This window comes from Phalacrocorax carbo, unplaced genomic scaffold, assembly GCF_963921805.1.
Source record: "Phalacrocorax carbo unplaced genomic scaffold, bPhaCar2.1 SCAFFOLD_32, whole genome shotgun sequence".
Lineage (NCBI taxonomy): Eukaryota > Metazoa > Chordata > Aves > Suliformes > Phalacrocoracidae > Phalacrocorax > Phalacrocorax carbo.
Genome location: NW_026990280.1, coordinates 135,357 through 152,061, shown reverse-complemented (window position 1 = coordinate 152,061; position 16,705 = coordinate 135,357). Strand labels below are relative to the sequence as shown.

Sequence of the window (16,705 nt, the reverse complement as noted above, 5' to 3'; positions counted from 1 at the left end):
ACTGCCCGGTGGGGATAGGGGGTGCCCCCGCGCTGAGCGGCTGGGTGAGCACGCCCTGGGCGGGGCTAGGGGCGGGGCTGGGGCGGGGGCACGCGGCGCACGCGGCGGCATGGAGGGTGAGCAGGGGGACATGGGGGGACATGGGGGGACATGGGGGGACATGGGGGGGCGGGGGACTAGAGAGCACATAGGGGACATGAGGGCGTGATATGGAGGGACACGGCGGGATCACATCGGACATGGGGGGACAGAGGGGTATGGGGTGACATGGGCGACACGAGGGGGTCACTTGGGGAGACACGGAGGGGTCACATGGGGGGACAGAGGGGTATGGAGTGACATGGGGATACGGGGGGGTCACATGGGGGACGGGGGTACATAGAGGGGTATGGGGTGACGTGGGGGGGGCACGGGGGACATTAAGGGTCACACCGGGGGACATGGACACGGGAGGACTCAGGAGTGACAGGGTGACATGGGGGACACGGGGTATGGGGGTGACATGGTGGATGGGGACACAGAGGGGGATGGGGGGGTCATATGTGGGGCGCTGGAGAGGACATGGGGAGAAACGGGGGACACAGGGGCACAGGGGAATATGGGGGTGTCACATGGGGTCAGAGGAGTTGGGGTGGGTCAGGAGGCAAATGGGGGGGCACGGGGGGGACACGGGGCTCACAGCCCCCCCCAGCCCATGACCCGGCTGTCCCCAGGGCCAGTGCAGTTCCGGTGTCCCCCCGAGTTCGAGGTGGTGACCCCCTCCCCCCCTCCCGGCCTTTGTGGGGCGGCCCTGGGGGGTCCCAGCACGGAGCTCTGGCTCATCCGAGCCCCCACCGACTTCCACCCCGAGAGGTCAGCCTGGGGGGGTGGTGACATCCGAGGGGGGTGGGGCACAGGGGGATGGCAGTGCCACCCAGGGGGGAGAGAAAGTGGCAGTGAGGGTGGGAGGGGGTCAGCAGTGCTGTTGGGCAGGGGGTGACAGGGCTGTGCCATCAAGGGGGGGGTCACAGGTGACAGCACCAGTGGGGAGAAGCAGTGACAACTCGGGTTGGGGGGGGGTCACAGTGTCATTGGGGTGGGCGTGGGGGGGTGGCAGGGCTCAGCTGGTGACATCAGGGTGGGCTCGGGGAGCTGGCAGCTGCCATGTCACCCCTTCTCACCGCCCCATCCGCATAGCCTGGAGGGCTGCAGGGTGCCGCTGGATGGCTGCGGGCAGCTCCAGGGCGACGGTGACGGCAACAAGCGGCTCTACAGGCTGCGGGGGGTCCTGGGGGGGGCCGGCAGTGCCCTTCTCCTGGCCCCCGACTCCCCCGCTGCCCCCCTGGCCTGCGCCCCCCCGCTCCGTGGCTGCCTCACCATCACCGAGAACTTCGGACCCCCACCCGGCCTCCCAGTCACCATCCCCGCACCTGACCCACCACCGCCAGCCAGGAGGAAGAAGAAAAAGAAGATGAAGGAGGCGCCAGAGGCACCTGAGGTGTTGACCCCGGAGAAGGCAGTGCCCAGCGAGGGGGGGGAGTGCGGGCCAGGACCCCCCCCAGGTGTCAAGGTGGTCCCCGGGGAGCCAGAGGTGCCCAAGAAGAAGAAGAAGCACAAGCAGGAGCGGGCAGTGTGACCCCGGGTGCAACGGGGTGTCCCTGTATGTCCCTCCCATCCCTGTCCTCATCTCCCCCAACCGAGGCCGTGTCACTGAAAAACACCATTTATTATAAAAACGGAGGTTTTGGGGGCAGCCACTCATTTGGGGACCTTGAGGAAGGGCTCGTGAAGGACATCGAAGAGCCGCTTGGCCTGGGGAGGGGGGCAAGGGGTGAGCATGAGGGGGTCTGGGGGCGTGAGGGGACGTGTGCGTGTTCCCCCTTGTCCCCTCACTGCTCACCTTCTGGGGCCCAATGCCGGGGCAGAGGGACAGGTCCTCCCTGGAGGCGTTGACCACGGCCATGAGCGACTGCGGGACCAGAGAGAGGGTGAGGGGCTCAGGGAGGGGGTGGATGAGGGTCGGAGGGGGGTGGGGGGTGGGTGAGGGGTGGGGGGCTGCATCCCCATCCCCCAGTGTGGGTGGCACGTCCCCACAGGTGACTCACCCCGAAGGTGGTGAGGAGGCTCAGCGCGTCCGTCTTGTTCACTGACTTGACACTGGTCAGGCAGTCAGTCATCTGGGGGGGATCAAAGGGGTCAGGGGACCTTCGGGGTCCCCAAAATCCCGAAAAGTGGGGTGTGGGGAGGGGGTGTAGCTCACCCGGGAGAGAAAATCCTGCTCCACCCGCTCCTTCAGCAGGTCGGGCGGCTTCTGCTCGTAGGCCTTGTAGGTCTCCAGGTAGCGCCCAGCCTCCTCAGGGCTAGGGAGAGCAGAGGGAATGGGTGGGGGGCCCCCCATGGGTGACAGCAGGGCCCCCCGTGGGTGACAGCGGCCCCTACCTCCAGGCCACCAGGAGGGTGCAGTCGGCCAGGATGCAGACCTTCGCCAGCTCCTTCAGCGCCTGGTGCGGGTCCTTCTGTGGCGGGGCAGAGCCGAGGGGGACAGAGGGGACAGGAGAGTGAGGGGACAGGGACGAGGAGAGGGAGGGAACAGGGACAGAGGGACAAGGAGAGCAAAGGGACAGAGGAACAAGGAGAATGAGGGGACAGGGACGGAGGGACGAGGCTGTCGAGGGGTCAGGGACAGAGGGACAGAGGGTCATGGATGGCGAGGGGACAGGGATGGAAGGGACGGAGGGGACGGAAGGACGAGGACAGCAAGGGGACGGGGACAGAGGGACAAGGACAGCGAGGGGACAGGGATGGAAGGGGGACAGAAGGGACGGAGGGCCAAGGATGGCGAAGGGACAGGGATGGAGGGAACAGAGGGATGAGGACGGCGAGGGGACGGGGACAGAGGGATGGCAAAGGGACAGAAGGATGAGGACAGTGAGGGGACGGGGACAGAGGGACAAGGATGGCGAGGGGACAGGGATGGAGGGGACAGAAGGGACAGGGAGCCTCTCACCACGTCGACCTGGAGCAGCAGCAGCTGCAGCCCGTAGCTCCTGCCCAGGTGCCGCAGGCGGTCGTGGATGTAGCTGGGGTTGAGATGGTGGTAGCGCAGGCTGGGGGGGGGTGACAGTGGGGACAAGGTGACACTGAGGACAACCCCCCCAGACCCCCCAGCATCCCCAGGAGCCCCGGCTCACCTCAGGAAGAGGGCACAGGTGCTCTGACCCAGCACATAGTCGGGGACGACGTCACCAAACTCCCAAGGGACATTGCGGACAAATTTCAGCACCGGGTTGCCGCGCTGGGGGTGGGGAGGGCGGCAGGTCAGGGGTCCCTAGGGTGGGGACAGTTCCCCCGGACCCCCTCCTTGTCCAGGGACACCAGGGGACAGGCCCCTACCCGTGGCCTGGGACACCACAGCTGTTCCCTCCCGTGTCCCAGGGGGCCAGAGCATGCCCTCCCGTGCCCCCAGACTATGGGAGACGGTCCCCCTGGGTCCCCAGATATTGGGGGATGGTCCCCTCCCACTCCCAGACTCCAGGGGATGGTCCCCCCCATGTCCCCAGGTATTGGGGGACAGTCCCCCCTGTCCCCAGGCTCCAGGGGATGGTCCCCCCTGTCCCCAGATATTGGGGGACAGTAATCCAGGTCCCCAGACTCCAGAAGACGGTTCCTCTGAGCACCCAGATATTGGGGGACAGTTGCCCCTGTCCCGAGGGGATGGTCCCCCCATCCCCAGATATTGGGGGACAGCCTCTTCCATCCCCAGACTCCAGGGGATGTTCCCCCCAGGCCCTCAGATATTGGGGGACAGTCCCCCCTGTGTCCCCAGGTATTGGAGAATGCCCCCCCATATCCCCAGGCTCCAGGAGATGGTCCCCCATGTCCCCAAATATTGGGGGACAGTCCCCTTGGGCACCCAGATATAGGGGATCAGTCCCCCCGTATCCCCAGGTATCAGAGGTCAGTCCCCCCAGGAGGCCCCCGACCCTGCCGGCGCTTCTCCCCCTCACCTGCCGCGGGCTCACGACGATGCTGCTGCTCTTGGCTCCCGGTTTGAGTACGGGCAGGGGCGGCTGGGGGGGCGGCGCATCCCGGGGCCCCCCCCCGCCCGGTGCTGCCCCCCCCGCGGGACCACCGCCAGCCCCGGCGGGAGGCGCGGGGTGTGCCCGGGCAGCGCTGGTGGAGGCCGGGATCGGTTCGGCGGGGCCGGGGCCGGCGGCGGCCGATTGTTGCACCACGTACTCGGCGTAGGAGCTGGGGCCCGGTGGCGGCGACGGGGGGGAGCCGGGGGGGTCCCCGGTGGGGGGCGCGGAGGGTTTGAAGAGCGACGGGACCTGGCGGAGGGGGTGAGCGGTGTCAGTGGGGCCTCCCACATACCCCCGAGCCCCCGCCGGCCCCACAGGAGGGTCCCGTGACTTCCCCCCCCGGTCACCCGCGGGCCCTGGCCCCGGCCTGCCCCTCCCGCCGGTACCGCGGAGTGGGCGGGCTCCTCCTGCCGCAGCGCGAAACGCCGCCGCTTCCCCGCCGGAGCCGGGACCGGGGCTCCGGCCGCCTCCATGAGCCGGGGCGGGGGTGGTAGGCCCGGGAGAGGGGTCAGAGGTCAGGGGTCAGCGCTCCGGGGGGGGGCGCCGGGAGGGCTCCATACAGTGGAGGGGCGTGGCTGCGGTGAGGTGGCTGCGCCCGCCCACACTCCCCGCGGCGATTGGCTGTCGCTTTGTCAATCAAAAGGCGCGGCACCGCCTTCCGATGGTGCCCGCGCATGCGTGTTGTTGAGAGTCCCCCTACGCCCGGCCCGGGGCCGCTCTGGTCGCTCCGGTCCTCCCGGCTCCATGGTGGTGGGCGGGGTTACGGCCGTGGGCGACGCCGCGAGGCGCGCGTGTTCCCGCGGGGCAACCCACCCGTGTGCGTGTCCCCAGCCCAGGTCGGGGGCGGGACAGCGGCGAGACCCCCGGGACACAGAGGGGGACCCTGGGGGACAGGGGCAGGACACGGGGACAGGATACGGGAGGGCTCTGGGGGACACTGGGGACCCACCCCTCCCCAAAAGTGGGGGGTTCCTGGCAGGGCAATGGGGATGCCATGGGGGGCGATGGGGTCATGGGTGACGACCTCCCGGTGGGTGCACCAGCTGTGCCTGAGAAGGGCCCTGGTGTGCAGAGGGGCCGCCAGCAGCACGCCCAGTGCCACAGCAGCTCCGCCATCACGCCCAGCCCGCCCCGTCACCCCCAGCTCCCAGCCACGGTGGCTGTCACGGTGGCATTGTGGCAGGGGGTGGCAGGGGCTGGAGCAGGAGAAGCTGAGCCAGCTGCTGGGGCTCTGAGGGGCTCCCAGGGGCTGCGGGGAACAGGAGCAGGACAGTGAGCGAGGCCGGAGCCAGCACCGCGTGGTCAAGCGCGATGCTGGAGCAGGCTGGTACCGGAGCCACACGGTGCCAGAGGCACCCAGTGCCGAACCAGTCAGGTGCCAGGGCCACATGGTGCCGAACCAGTCTTGTGCTGGGCCACAGAGTGCTGGAGCAGCCCAGTGCTAGAGCTGCACAGTGCTCAACCAGCCTGGTGCTGGTGCCAGAGCCACACAGCGCCGGAGTCACACGGTGACGAACCAGCCTGGTACCGGACCCACACGGTGCCAGAGGCACACAGTGCTGAACCAGTGTGGTGCTGGGCCACACGGTGATGGAGCAGCCTGGTGCCAGAGCCACACGGTGCTCAGCCAGCCTGATGATGGAGGCACACGGTGCCAGAGCAACACAGTGCCAAACCAGCCCAGCGCTGGAGCCACATGGTGTCAGTGTCCCCCAAAGCCCCCCAAAATGTCCTTGTGCCCCCCCACTGTCCCCCATACCCCTAGATGTCCCGTTCCCCCCAAACCTGCCTGAGTCTGGACCTGGTAACGGGGGGACGTTGGTGACCGAGCCCGATCCGGTAATGGGGTGTGGGGTCCCACCAACGGCGGGACGGTACTGGTGAGGGGGGAACCCCGAAATGGGAGGTCCCGCTTGGGGGGGGCTTCGGTTTACAGCCGGCTCCGGTACCGGGCACTCCGGTCCGGTTTGGGGGACTCCAGTACGGGATCAGGACCGGACTCCGGTACCGGCGGGGCTCCGGGCGCGGGTGTCGGTGGGCGGCGACAACAGCTGCCCCACCAATAGCGACCCAGGCCCCGCCCCCGGGGCGGGCGGCACCGACGGCCAATGGGCGCCGCCACGGCTCGGTGACGCGGTTACCGGCACCACGTGCAGCCGCGGGTGGATGGAGGTGGGAACGGGACCCTCGGGACAGCGCCCACCCCTCCCCGGTACCGGGACGCGCCCCCAGACCCAGGATCCGCCCCCCTAGGAACCGAGACCCCCGCCCCGGTAAGCACCGGTACACAGGGGGGAGGAACCCCCGGGGATATCCGCCCCCCCAAAACACCAGGAGGAACCACCGGGACCGCCCTTGGGCCCCCGACCGACCCCATCAGCACCGGGAAGGACCGCGGGACGCCCCCCCGGGAGCACGGCCCTGCCCTCAGCACCAAGAGAGAGCCCCCGGGAACTGTGACCCCAACCCCCATCACCACGTGGAGGGACATCCCGGACACCCCCGCCCTCCCCAGGGAGAAAGGGGTGCCCCCCCACCACTGGAGGGGTTCAAGGTGCCTTCCTTTGGCTGCTCCAGCTGGGGAGGGGCCATACCCCCACCCCCAAAATGTGAGCTGGGGGGGGAGGGTACAGGCAAGGCGGGGGGGGGGGTCGGTTTGGGGGTTAAATCAGCTCTTTATGGAAGAGGCGACACCATGACACTGTCCTACACACCGGCACAATGGGATGGAGCGCACAACGGGGGGGGGGGGACATGAAAGACAGCAGGGGTAGGGGGGGACACACACTGCTCCCTGGGGGGCGCAGCAGCCACCCCCCTACTCCCCAATGCCGGGGGGAAAATGGGGAGGGGGGGCAAAAAACCACCTGGCACAGCCACTTCCCCCATCCGGTGCCCAGCGAAGCCGCCGGGGTTGGTAAAAACCGAGCAAGGGGCGGGTGGGGTTGGTTAATCCTCCTTCTTGTCCTCTGGTGGTTTTTCCCCCTCTGGGGGGGTTGGGGGGACCCCAGCAGACAGCGTTGTGGGGGGCCTGCCACGCAGGCCGGGGCAGGGGGAGACCTGGCCCTCCCCACTGACACCAAATTCGTTGACACGCGTGAGGTCCACCCGGTAGATCCAGCGTTGGTAGAGGTAAATGAAGAAGACGACGTCTGGAGGGGGAGGAAGGGAGGGGGAAAGATGAGTGGGGGGCAGAATTGGAGGCCCCCCTCCCCAGTCCTGGAGGTACAGGGGGCAACAGGGGGGTAAGAAGGGAGGGGACAGGGTCCAGTGTGGACCCAGGGGAGCCAGGAAGGATGCCCATGGAACCAGGACCACCCCCCATAAGACCAGGACCACACCCAGCCACACCAGGAGAGACCCCTGGGGTCTGGGACCCCTCCCATAGGAACCAGGAGACAGCCCCGGGATCCAGGACCACCCCCAGAAGCACCAGGAGGGACCCCCAGGGACCAGGACTAGGAGGGACTGGGACAACCCCCCTAATATCAGGAGGGAACCGTGGGGGACCATGACCAGCCCCAGATGCATGAGGGACCCCCAGGAAGTGGGACCACCACCATAACACCAGGAGGGACCTCTAGGGACTGGGACCACCGCCATAACACCAGGAGGGACCTCCAGGGACTGGGACCACCGCCATAACGCCAGGAGGGAGCCCCAGGCCTGCCCCCCGGGCCCCCCCCAGGCCATGCCGTGCCATACCGTCCCGCAGGCAGCCTATCCTGTACATCATGGGCATCTTGATGACAAAAGCGAAGAGGTCATCGATGAAGGTGTTGAGGGCTTTGTAGGTCAACATCCGCCAGGGCAGGTGGGCGACCGACTTCAGCTTGTAGTTGATGAAGAGTTGGGGGGTCATGGTGATGAAGCCTGGGGGAGGGGGGTGCTCCTCGTTAGCATAACAAAGCCCTGCTGGAACCAGCAAGACCCCCACCCCAGTACCAGAAACAGGGGAGCCCCAGGGAGAATGGGAAGGACCCCCAGAGGAATAGCCACACCCCAGGGTCCAACCCACCACCCTCCCTCCTCTTCCTCACACTGGGGGGATCTTTGGCATCTCCTGGCAGCAAGTGCAGCACTTACCAAAGGTCAGGAGGAAGCCGTAGAGCATGCTCAGCACCCACGAGTACCAGCCCTTGTGCTCCAGGTAGAGCAGGCTGTACACGGCGTAACAGCCCAGCAAAGGGAAGAGAATCCATGAGAGGTAGCGGAAAGCCATCTGGGGAGGCAGCGACACCCAAAATCAGCCGTGAATGTGCTGGAACCCCCAGCCCAGCACCTCCCCAGCTCCTGAGCCTCGGAACAAGGAGGGGTGGGCTGGGTTTCACCGCCTGCTCTGCCCCAGCTCAGTCCCAGGGGGAAACTGGGGAAAGCGAAGCGAGGAGATGCACGGCAAGACGCAGCGGCCGGCCAGAACCAGGCTCGGCAGCACCACGCTGTCTCTGGCACTCGCCCACCCCACTCACGTCATCGTACACCTTCGTGGAAGACTCGATGTAGGTCGATTTGTCTTTGAAGGTTACGCGGGGAAACACTCCTGCCATCTTGTTCTCACGGTCCAGCTGCCAAAGGAGAGGGGAAAAGCGTCACCGAGGAGGACTGGGGACACCACCAGCCCCCACCGCGCCCACACCGCTGCTTACCCGGACATCCATGACCTTTGTGATCTTCCAGAGATCAATGAGGAGCCCAATGAAGACGCTGACCTGCACCACGAAGTTGGTTTCATTATCCAAAATGTAGAGGAGGACGACGAGGGACTGGAAGACGCCGAAGAAGACTGAGCGAACGGAGAGCCCCTCCAGAGATTGCCGGCTGTTCCAGAACTGGATGTCTGTTGGGAAGGGCCCCAAGCCGTCACCCCACCGGTGAAGGGAAATCCCCAACACCAGAGGCTACCACGGCATGTGCCCCCGCGGAAGGAGCGAGGGGAGCAGGCGGTGCAATCGCCGGAGCCGAGCAGATGCTGCATAGCGCCGTCTGGCAGCAGCGCAGGCAATGAGGACCCAGAAAAACCACACGTTTCCGGCTTTCTGCCCTCAAAGCCAGCATCCGGATCCTCAGCCGCGCTCCTCTGTGCCGCAGGGCCCTCAACGTGCGCCACGGCAGCCGCAGCCTACCCAGGACGCGGTTGGATTTGGCTACAGCTGCTGAAGACGTTTCAGCCAGGGAGAGGAGGGCTCGCGGCAGCACACAGACGTCTGCTCCGCCACCGCCACGGGGGCAGGACGAGGTGAAAGCAGGAGCGGGGTTTTTTTAGGCCATGCCACCGCCTTCGCATCCTTCCCCTCTCCACAGATCCCCGAGGTCCCGCCGCAGCGCTCACCGTTTTTAAAGGCCAAGAACTCAAAGATGCTGTGCACGATGGAGACGATGATGGTCAGCGCCAGCAGGTAGGGGTTTGTCTCCAGGAGAGCAACCTGAAACAAGCATCAAAAACCTCTGCAAGGCTCTGTCTCGGTGCTCAACGCCCCAGCACGCCAGGGCGAACAGGGAGGGTCCAGGGGGATTCACGTCGTCACAGGGCACTGAGGAGGACGAGGGGTTTAATTGCTCTCGTTATGGTCTCCAAGCTCCCTTCCCCCTGCATAGGCAGCAGGCAGGTGCCCACGCAGCCCTCCCCTCTTTGCATCACAAAGGTAATTAATAAGGAGCAATCGCAGCTAACGGGCATCGAACACTCTTCCCCCGAAGCTAGGGGAAGACGTGGACGCAGCGGAAGGAGCTGCTATGAGAAGAGGGAGGTTCCAATCCACGGGAGCAAGCAGGAGCACCGCAGCCAGGAGGAGGGAGGCCAGCGACTGACTCTCACCTTCACCGAGTCCTGCTCCTCGTCCGACTGTTCGTAAAGGTCTTCACCCAAGAAATTCCAGGGGGATTTGGTGCTCTGGGCAGCGTAGAGTTGCCAGCGCCACAGGGAGAGCGGGCAGAAGGAGAGGCGGAAGGGCAGGCGCTGCAGGGTCTCGTTGATGGGGAAGTAGTCCTTCTGCAGGTTCCAGTAGTCATTGAAGTAGAGGATGGGGTAGTAGTCGCCACTGATGGCATCAAACTTCACATCTGGAGCCGGGGGAAAGAGCAGAGGGAGGGCTGAGCAGGTGACGGGGAGCCACGAGAGCCATCGTCATCGTCATCACCCTTGGCAGCCACCTGGGAGAGGTCATGAGGCTGCTGAGCTCCGGTATGACCTCCCGGAGAGATGGGGGCATCATGCAGACAACAGAGAATCATCAAATGTCCTGAGTTGGGAGGGACCCGAAAGGATCATCAAGCCCAACTCCCGTCTCTGCACAGGACACCCCAAATTCACACCGTGTCTCTGAGGGCCGTGTCCAAGGGCTTCTGGAACATCGCCAGGCTGGTGCCGTGATGCCTCCCTGGGGAGCCTGTGCCAGGGCCCCACCACCCTCTGGGGGAAGGACCTTCTCCTAATGCCCAGCCTCACCCTCCCCTGGCACATCTCCCTGCCATTCCCTCGGGGCCTGGCGTTGGTCACCAGAGAGCAGAGACCAGCCCTGCCCCTCCTCCTCCCCGTGGGAGGGAGCTGCAGAGGCCATGAGGGCTGCCCTCGGCCTCCTCTGCTCCAGCTGAACAAACCCAGGGACTCCAGCCGCTCCTCGCACGGTTTCCCCTCTAAACCCTTCCTCAACTTCATGGCCCTTCTCTGGACGCTCTCAAGGAGCTTTATATCCTTTATATCCAGCGCTCAAGGTGAGGCCGCCCCAGCGCAGAGCAGAGAGGGACAATCCACCCCCTCGCCCGGCTGCGATGCAGGGCTCGATGCCCCCCGGGGCACGGCTGGCCCTCTGGGCTGCCAGGGCACACTGGGGGCTCGCGTTCAACTTGCTGTCGGCCAGAACCCCCAGGTCCGTCCCCACAGAGCTGCTCTCCAGCCTCCCGTTCCCCAGGCTGCCTGTACAGCCAGGGGTGACAAGCCCCAGCGCTTGTCCTTGTTAAACTCCACATGACTGGTGATTGCCCAGCTCTCCACATCTTTCTACAGGGCCTCTCTGCCCTCCAGAGCACCAACAGCTCCTCCTTGGAGGAGAATTATTGGAGAAACACAGCCCCGTTCCCCACAGGAGCCCGAGCACATCCTCCGAGGAGAGGGGACAGCAGGGCCAGCCCTAGAAAGCCACCCTCGGAACAGGGCAGGTCCCAGCACGCCCCAGCCCTTACACTGGTCCAGGGGGGGTGGCACGCTGCCCTTCACCCAGGGCGTGTGGTCGTCCACCATGTTGATGGTCAAATTGGGGTGCCAGTGCGAGATGACCTCCACAGGACCGTAGTCTTCTGCCCTCTGCAATGAGAATATGAACAATGAGAATATGAACCGCCTCCATCACCGGCATGGCGGCTGGCGTCCCTCCGTCTCGCCCAGTGTTAACCCACTGCCGTCCACCCATAAATAAAGCAGCAGAAGGGGGAGCAGGAAGGGGCAGAGCCAACCCTCCCATCCCAGAGACGCTTCAAAGAAATCATCATCATCCTCCTCCTCCTTCCTCACTGCAGAGCAGGAGGGACATGCCCCAGGCAGGAGGGGAAATCCACTGTGGTGCTTCCTGATGGATTTGCAACTAGAGGAAGGCACAGGAATATTTAGGAGTTTGGCCAACAGAGCAAAAATAAACCCTGCAAAAGGAAGAGCCCGTTACCTTGATCATTTCAGGGTCTGCCTCTGTCTCACCCGTCAGGAGGTTCTTGGTTTTCTGGAACCGCCGGCGCTTGTATTTATTGATCACTAGTAGAAAAGAGGAGAGGTGAGCGTTTCCATCTCTGCACAAGAAGGTAGAGAAGGAAATCTAAGGAGGTCATGGCCTGCCCAGATAGGCATGAGCTGATCGGAGAAGGCTGTTTCCCTCACGTCACCCCCCAGAACTAATTAATCTGGACTGTCTCACAGATCTTCCAGTTATCAAAGGGAAAGGCTGTAGTCTGGGGACAAGGAATCAGATTAACAGCCAAACCTTTGGGATAATCGCATCACTGTTGGAGGAAAACACCTGAGCTGAAGTGTCCGGATCTTCCTGTCCTGCAGGAGGACCTGAACGTGGCGATTCCTTCCTCTTCTCAACACTGACATGGTTCCACACCCACCCCATACAGGTAGGGACCCTCCCTCCCACATAACATGGGTGGAAACCAACAGCTCACAGAGATTTAAAGATATTTTTCCTTCGTAGGTTCACAAAAAAAAAAATTCCAAGTGTGGAAAACATCCAGCTCATGCAGCAGCCGAGCCAGCACCCTGGAGGCCACAGGGAGTGAGATATTTGCCCTTATTTTCCCCTCCAGGCACCTGCCTTCGCTGAGGCAAAGTCAGAGCTCAGCCTGACTCCTTCAGGCTCCCACTTTGGCAGGGGAATTGGGGTGCCCCTTTCCCCAGCACCAGGCCAGGGGCCAACATGCACTGCCCTCCTGCCCCAGGCCGTACTTCGTGATGTGTGGACCGTGGCGAGGCGCCTGTAGAGGTTTTTCTGCCTGGGGTCGGGGTGGAAGCCGCTCTTCGTGAAGTACACGTGGATGTAGATGGAGCCGTTCTGCTGGACGCTCTGAAATCACACCCCAACAGGGCGGTTACGAGTCGGACGCGGTCAGAGCACGGCTGTGATCTCCCAGCCGCCGTCACCACCTTGGTGCCCACGTTCGTGCAGCACCCAGTGCCGACGCCAACCATCCTCCCGCAGCCATCGACCCCGTATGAAACCAAAGTGTGAAGACGCAGCCGCTCCCTCGTGTCATCCGGAGGGCAGCACGCCTACGGCTCACGTCCTGCGATGGAGCAGACCGCTGCTGCCGTGTGGCTCAGGGCAAACCTGAAGCCTTTAATGATGGCTTTGAGCCCTGTCCCCTCCACAGCACACCCAGAAGAGACAACAGCCCACTCCACACAGTCTCATCCACCATCCGAAGCGAATGGGATATAGATAAAAGTGACAGCAGGGATGCCCTACAGCAGCCAACGCTGCTCCGCACCTCAGCTCCGCTCAGAGCTCCCAGGTCAGCTTTGAGCACGATCCTGGCAATCCCCACCAGCCCCTTGACGATCACCCACCTGGCCTCGAACCTCCCAGAAAAGAGCACCCACCTGCGAAATGTTGACTTCCCTGTAGTGTTCGTAGCACCCATCAGCGTTCTCGCCACTGGTCCAGTCCCCGTAGACAAGATCCCGCTTCTGCCAGAACAGCGCCGAGCTGACGTTGAAGTCCGTAAAGTGCTCGTGCTCAGAGATATAAACATAGAGGTCCTGCAGAGAGAGGAGGATGTCGGCTGCTGGTGGACGACTCAGCCTGACGGCAAGACATCGGTGCCCAAATCACTCCTGCTCCACTCTAAGGCGCCACAGCGTCCCCTCCCAAACCAGCTTGGCACTCCGGTGAGCCCAAGAAATAAGTCTTGCCCGATGCCGCGCCGCCAGGATGCTGCAGCCACGAGCAGAGCTCTGATTTTAGCTCCGCTAGATTTAAGATCTAGCTCAGAGCTAGAGCGGCAGGGTCCAGCCATGGAGCCACCACGCAGTCACCAGGGACGGGATGGCGTGGCTCGTGCCAACATTACCATTAAAGTGTCCTTGGGGAAGAGGTTTCGGCTTGGGGCTCGGGGCGTCCCACCCGCGCTGTTCTGCTCCTGTGGCGCCGTCCCGCGGCGGAACCAGCTGCTGATGGCCCAGATGATGAAGATCCTGTGGGAGGAAGGAGGAAGAAGCTACTCAGGCATTTTAGCCACCCTCCCTGGCTGAATCGGACACCAACGAACCCCCGCCATTCCCTGGGACAGGGAGGAGAGAAACCATTAGTGCTGGACGGATGAGTCTGCATTTCAAAACTCGCCTTCTGTCACAGTGGGAATTTGCTCTCGGGCGAGAGGCACTGGCCAGAGCAAACTGGTTCTGGGCCAGTTCAGACCCAGCGCCAGGCACGGTGGGAGCATGCCGAAAGCTAGCAAAGGTGCCGGGAGCTCACCTCAAGGACACAGGGAGAAAGTCACACTCCGAGGTACCCCGGAGGAGGCTGCTAACGGGTGTGCAAGGCACCCCCAGCACAGGATGGGGACACCGGAGGGTCCCCGGATCCTGGCGGACACCCCGAGTCATGCACGCGAGGCACTCAGCCCTCCATAGGCAAATTGATGCCGAACCAAGGGGTTCGGCAGGACACAGGACAAAGCTGGCACCCACACACATGTGGTAGAAGTGACAGGGTTGCCCAAAAAGTGAGGGGCAGACCCCTGTGTGCTCCTAGCCACGCAGAGACCTTCCAGTGGAGCCCAGAGCAGGCCCCCCCAGCTCGCTTGTCACCTCCAAACCCGCAGCCACAACAGTTCCCGACCTTCGGCACGTGTCTGCTATTGCTCTCCAAAGCTCCCCGGGCAGCTCCCAGCACAGAGACTGGGACAGGTCCTTCCTGCACACTCTTCGCAGCCCACTGCAAGCTGAGCCAGGGAGCAGCGTTTGAGCACATTAAAAGAAATCAAGCCTTTTTTCCCTATTTTAGAAGGTTTTTGGGAGTATGTCCAAAGGCGCGAGGGCGTCCAGCTGTTTTTTCTTGTGGGTGAAGCGTGAAGAGCCTTTCATATGGGTACCAGGTGCCGCTAAATCAGACTTCCCCCTCCTGGCCTGCACACGGAGCAAGTGGTTTACAAGCTTGGGAACAGTGGGCAGCGCCAGCAACTGAGCAGTGGCTTCCAGGACCAAGCGATGGCCATGGCCGTGTTTCTGTCCCATGGGCAGAAAACTCCTGCAACCCCAAGATAAGTTGGGATTTAGTTCAGGGTAAGTCTTTGTTAGGCTGAGCCGCAGCATTTTGGAAAGCGCGAGAGCCCAAACGAGTTTCCCCATGCACTCCTGGCTACGCAGTTATAAATTTGACTGTTGCTAGTCATAAATCCATGGCCCAGGACTTTGCTGTTGGCTCAGGAAAGACTCAGAAAAGTATTTCTTTTTCAGAAGGTTTCGGGAAGCCAACCATCACGCTTTGCCCGTGGACGTCACCCGCTCAGAATCCAGCGACGTGTCCACCCGTGGGCATGAGTTTTCTCTCATGCCTCCTCCGCCAGCCGACTACGACGGGTAGAATATTTCTGAGGGGACAGCTCTGTTGGCGATGAGATGACGGAGCTCTCTTCCCCCCGGCTTCACCAGCCAGGACACCAGATCTGCTGGGGGAGACGGCGCTTTGGGAACGAACAAACCTGCCCTCAGTGGGACAGAAAGGAAGAGAAGCGGAGCGGGAAGGCGGTTCACAGATCCGGGGAGGAATCACAGGTTCTAGGAAGGGATTCACAACTCATTCAGCAGCACCGATATGAGAACTGAGTCCTGCCAGCTGTGGTGTCGGCCTCCTCTCCGCAACACAGGCGAGGCCGGGAACATCCAAAAGCACATCATCGGCTCCAGGCATGCCAGCAAAAACATCCCGACCTTCTCCTTCCCAGCGGGAGAGGGATTGCCTCCTCACAGAAGCGGGAGCCACTCCGGGCAGGGGCTCAGCACTGTGCTGGGAGTCATCTGTGGACTTTGGATCCCCCCGCGGCAAGGTGCGGGGAGCACCAGCGGCTCCTTGGAGGAGCCTGGGAAGCATTGGCTGCTCCTGCCCGGCATGAGCCAGACCTCGGGCCTTCCAGGAGAAAACCAGGAAGGGGCTTAAGAGCCCAGAGCTCAGGAAAAAACACCAGGAGAGGCATGGGGGACACAGCCCCATGGGGTACCCTCCTCCCACCACGGCCCCCCAAGACACGGGGACAGTCCTCCCATGCCCTGGTGACGCCACTAAGCTCCCGGGATGAGGGGGAATGAGCCCACCGCCTGCTCCGGGACCCCACTGTACCCCCGGGTATTGGTTCCCTGGTCCCACAACGGGCCAGGGCACAGTCCCAGTGTCCCCAGTACGCCCCGGTGTCAGTTCCCTGGTCCCACAGCGGGCCAGGGCACAGTCCCAGTGACCCCGTTCTGCTGCCGGGACTGGGAGGAAGGAGCCCCCCGGCCCGCTCCGGCACCCCGCTATACCCCCGTGTCGGTTCCCCGGTCCCACACGAGCCAGGGCAGAGCCCTAGTGACACAGCGGGAGGGACGGCGGGCCGGTAACACCTGAAGAGGCGGGAGCTCACCTGAAGAGGACGCCTTTAATGACCTGCCAAGCATTAGGCGCCGGTTGCTGCCGCTGCGTCTCGGCCGCCACCTCACCGCCACCAGCGCTTCCGTTACTGGTTACCTACGGGGAGAAGATGAAGGACGCCCGGTACCGTCAGCCGAGCGGGGCCCTCCGGGTCCTGGCCGGGCCCGTCCCAGCCCACCCCGGCCCGCCTGTACCTGGCCCGGGCCCGGTGCGGGCACCGCCGCCCGCACCTCGGTTCCCGGCGCCGCCATTTTCCTGCGCCGCCGCTTCAACCGTTCTCGCGAGACTGACCGCTGCCTCCACATAACGGACGAGGGGGCGGGGCTACGGCGTGGGGGCGGGGCAAGACACTGGAGCACCCGGCTCCGCCCCTCGCGACCGTGACGTCACGACCGGCGGCCAATCGCGACGCCACCCCAGCGGGGTTTCCCGGCCCGCCCCGCGGCGGTGACCTCAGCGGTTGCAGCCAATGGCGGCGCCGCCCGCGCGGGGATTTCCAGCTACGGCGGCCGCGCGGCTTCGGGCTCCGGC

General features: G+C 64.0%; 3 protein-coding genes across 4 annotated transcripts; 1 reads left to right on the top strand and 2 right to left on the bottom strand.

The window, feature by feature from the left end:
* Positions 1–74: 74 nt before the first annotated feature.
* Positions 75–1,716, top strand: POLR1G (RNA polymerase I subunit G). Its single transcript, XM_064440106.1, has 3 exons — positions 75–116; positions 714–852; positions 1,177–1,716. Exons 1-3 carry the CDS (start codon positions 110–112, stop codon positions 1,613–1,615), a joined length of 585 nt encoding a protein of 194 aa, XP_064296176.1. The 5' UTR covers positions 75–109; the 3' UTR covers positions 1,616–1,716.
* On the bottom strand, positions 1,687–4,678 carry ERCC1 (ERCC excision repair 1, endonuclease non-catalytic subunit). Its single transcript, XM_064440105.1, has 9 exons — positions 4,448–4,678; positions 3,987–4,310; positions 3,171–3,274; positions 2,987–3,086; positions 2,419–2,495; positions 2,240–2,339; positions 2,085–2,156; positions 1,880–1,948; positions 1,687–1,791 (listed from the first exon to the last, which is right to left on the bottom strand). The coding sequence occupies exons 1-9, from the start codon at positions 4,532–4,534 to the stop codon at positions 1,738–1,740; spliced, it is 987 nt and encodes a 328-aa protein (XP_064296175.1). The 5' UTR covers positions 4,535–4,678; the 3' UTR covers positions 1,687–1,737.
* Positions 4,679–6,716: 2,038 nt separating this feature from the next.
* Positions 6,717–16,482, bottom strand: CLPTM1 (CLPTM1 regulator of GABA type A receptor forward trafficking). Of its 2 annotated transcripts, none has more exons than XM_064440099.1 (14): positions 16,405–16,482; positions 16,167–16,270; positions 13,620–13,743; positions 13,150–13,308; positions 12,496–12,613; positions 11,717–11,802; positions 11,241–11,361; positions 9,877–10,121; positions 9,391–9,484; positions 8,708–8,898; positions 8,531–8,626; positions 8,148–8,283; positions 7,767–7,934; positions 6,717–7,213 (listed from the first exon to the last, which is right to left on the bottom strand). In XM_064440099.1, exons 1-14 carry the CDS (start codon positions 16,477–16,479, stop codon positions 7,011–7,013), a joined length of 1,920 nt encoding a protein of 639 aa, XP_064296169.1. In that variant the 5' UTR covers positions 16,480–16,482; the 3' UTR covers positions 6,717–7,010. The 2 variants fall into 2 exon arrangements, with proteins under 2 accessions (XP_064296169.1, XP_064296170.1); XM_064440100.1 differs by having other exon boundaries at positions 16,369–16,440.
* Positions 16,483–16,705: the final 223 nt, after the last annotated feature.